The following is a 2,410-nucleotide window of genomic DNA, read 5'->3' as shown; positions in this document are numbered from 1 at the left end:
TTATTAATAATTTTTTATAGCCACCACAGACCTTTGGACTGATGATTATAAAAAAATATCATATGTAACTCTAACAATTCATTTTATAAATGATTCCTGGAAACTAAATAAAATTGTATTGTTTACATGCAAATTTGAAGAGGAAAAAAAGACAGGGGATAATATCAAAAAGGAAATTATTAGAAATTTCACCTTGTTAGGTATTGATTTCATTAAAAATATTTATAAAAATCCATGTATTCTTTGTATCAGGATACAGCAGGGCCTATTTATCGGAAATTCCAATTATTACCGACCAAGGAGCTAATATGATTAAAGCTTTTGAAAATCATAAGCGTTTAAATTGTGCTTCTCATCTATTAAATACAGTATTGAGAAATACTTTTGATAACAAAAATATTGAATCTTGTTCGGAGATAAATCAATGTTTTAATGACTGTAAAAGTTTAGTAACGTATATGAAACAGAGTGGGTATGTTAAATTAACTTTTTATTAAAATATATCATTACATTTTAGATTAGTTAATCGCCTCGATAAAACTCTCCACATGTGTGTTGAAACGTGGAATAGTAGGTAGAATATGATTGAATCGATCTTTAATCAATTTAATGACATATTGGAAATCCTCAATTCCAGAGGAGAGTCGATTAGACTTGAAAATATTCATTTTGAAATGATGAAGGATCTGATCAAGTTTCTGACGCCTTTTAAAATTGCGAGTGATGAACTTGAGAGTGATTTAAAACCTGCTATTTACAAAGTTATTTTATGTTATCATAAAATATTGAGTTTTTTTAGCTAATCCTAGCTTAAACTATCAGCTAAACCAGCTTTCATTAAGATGCCGGGAAATATTGGTGGATAAATTTAAAATAGATTTATTCCACCAAATTTCGACGTTTTTGTGCCCAAAATTTCGGGATATGAAAATGTTATCCCGGGAACATTATAAAGATTTGTGTCAACATATCAACACGTTGATTAATGCAGAGAAAATCAACAGAGATGTGATTGAGCAAAAGTCTTTAAACAACTCACCATCTAACTCGTGCTCAACCGATAGAGTAGTAAATAAAGGTTTATTAAATTAATAATAAAATTATTTATTAAAAAATAATAAAGTAAATATATATCTTAATATTATTAATGAATATTTTTTTCTTAAGAAACTACAGAGGTGGTAGATACGTTTTTGGACTTCTCTCTATGGGAGGCTGACAATGCGTATTCTGATGCTAGCGCCGAAGTTGACGAGCTAAAAAAATACCTAGATCCGAAATTATGTATTGATGACGATAATATTTTAAAATGGTGGAAAACAAACCATTATGAGTTTCCAAATTTAAGTATTTTAGCTCTTAAATTCCTGGCTATCCCTGCTTCGTCGGCTAGCAGTGAAAGGGCGTTTGCAGCTGCTGGTAGGGCCTTTGAGGAGAGAAGGACTCGTTTAAAGCCAGATAAACTGGACGCCTCTTTATTTATATATCATAATTATTCACTTTGTGATAATTTTGATAATGATATTGATGAGGTCAATATAATATAATATGTTCATTATATTTTTTATATATTTATTAACTTTTATATCATATCTATATTCGCATAAATGATGCTTATTGTATTATATAATCGTTATAATTTTTAAATTCGCTTGTATATTAATCGTTTTATAATATTTTTTACAAATTTAATAAAATGCAACTTAATATATATCTTGAATAGATTATGGCCGTCAAATAAACTTTTATTTAAGGTGGCTGAACTGAATAAATACACATAAATTTTTTTTGGTTATTATAATATTAAAACTTAAATTGCAAAATTTTATTGGGGTCGGGCTCGGGTCGGGTTGGACTAAAAAATGTGTGCTCGGGTCGGGCTCGGACAAAAAAATTTTAAATTCGGGCTCGGGTCGGGCTCGGGTTGCGAAAAAATTACTTTGCAGTTCTCTAGTCCCGTATACAATATATGTAAAACTCAGTACGGAATGATTAATTTGCCATTCCAAAATAAAATACCGTGCTATTTTTGTAATCGCTTTCATGTTATTCGGAATAGTAACAGAACAAAATACTATGCAGTTATATAAAATGGACCTTGAGTTAATATAGAAACAGGAGCATCTAACTAAAAATTTGGAGCTGTACTCATGAAAAAATATGATATAACGAATTTCCAATAGCTTACACCTCAAGAACTTTACAAAACGCTGAAAAAAATTAATGTTACGATTGATGGGGAAAATCGAACAAACAATGTATGTGAAGGATGGAATAATCGATTTCAGCATATTATAGGCCATAAAAAACTTAAGATATGGGAACTAATCGAAAAAATGAGGATGGAAATAGCCGTCGGCGTGGGCAAAATCGGCCAATGGAGTATTGGGACATACACTCCCAAAAAAAT

At 30.2% G+C, this 2,410-nt stretch overlaps 1 protein-coding gene across 1 annotated transcript; it reads left to right on the top strand.

The window, feature by feature from the left end:
• The first annotated feature begins 905 nt into the window (after positions 1–905).
• Positions 906–1,681, top strand: LOC135927207 (uncharacterized). The gene is made up of 2 exons (XM_065463163.1): positions 906–1,078; positions 1,168–1,681. Exons 1-2 carry the CDS (start codon positions 925–927, stop codon positions 1,545–1,547), a joined length of 534 nt encoding a protein of 177 aa, XP_065319235.1. The 5' UTR covers positions 906–924; the 3' UTR covers positions 1,548–1,681.
• Positions 1,682–2,410: the final 729 nt, after the last annotated feature.

The sequence above is a fragment of the Gordionus sp. m RMFG-2023 genome, chromosome 3 (genome assembly GCF_954871325.1).
Source record: "Gordionus sp. m RMFG-2023 chromosome 3, tfGorSpeb1-WG-v2, whole genome shotgun sequence".
NCBI lineage: Eukaryota > Metazoa > Nematomorpha > Gordioida > Chordodea > Parachordodidae > Gordionus > Gordionus sp. m RMFG-2023.
The sequence above is the reverse complement of the archived record's forward strand: the minus strand, read 5'-3'. Positions and strand labels throughout refer to the sequence as shown.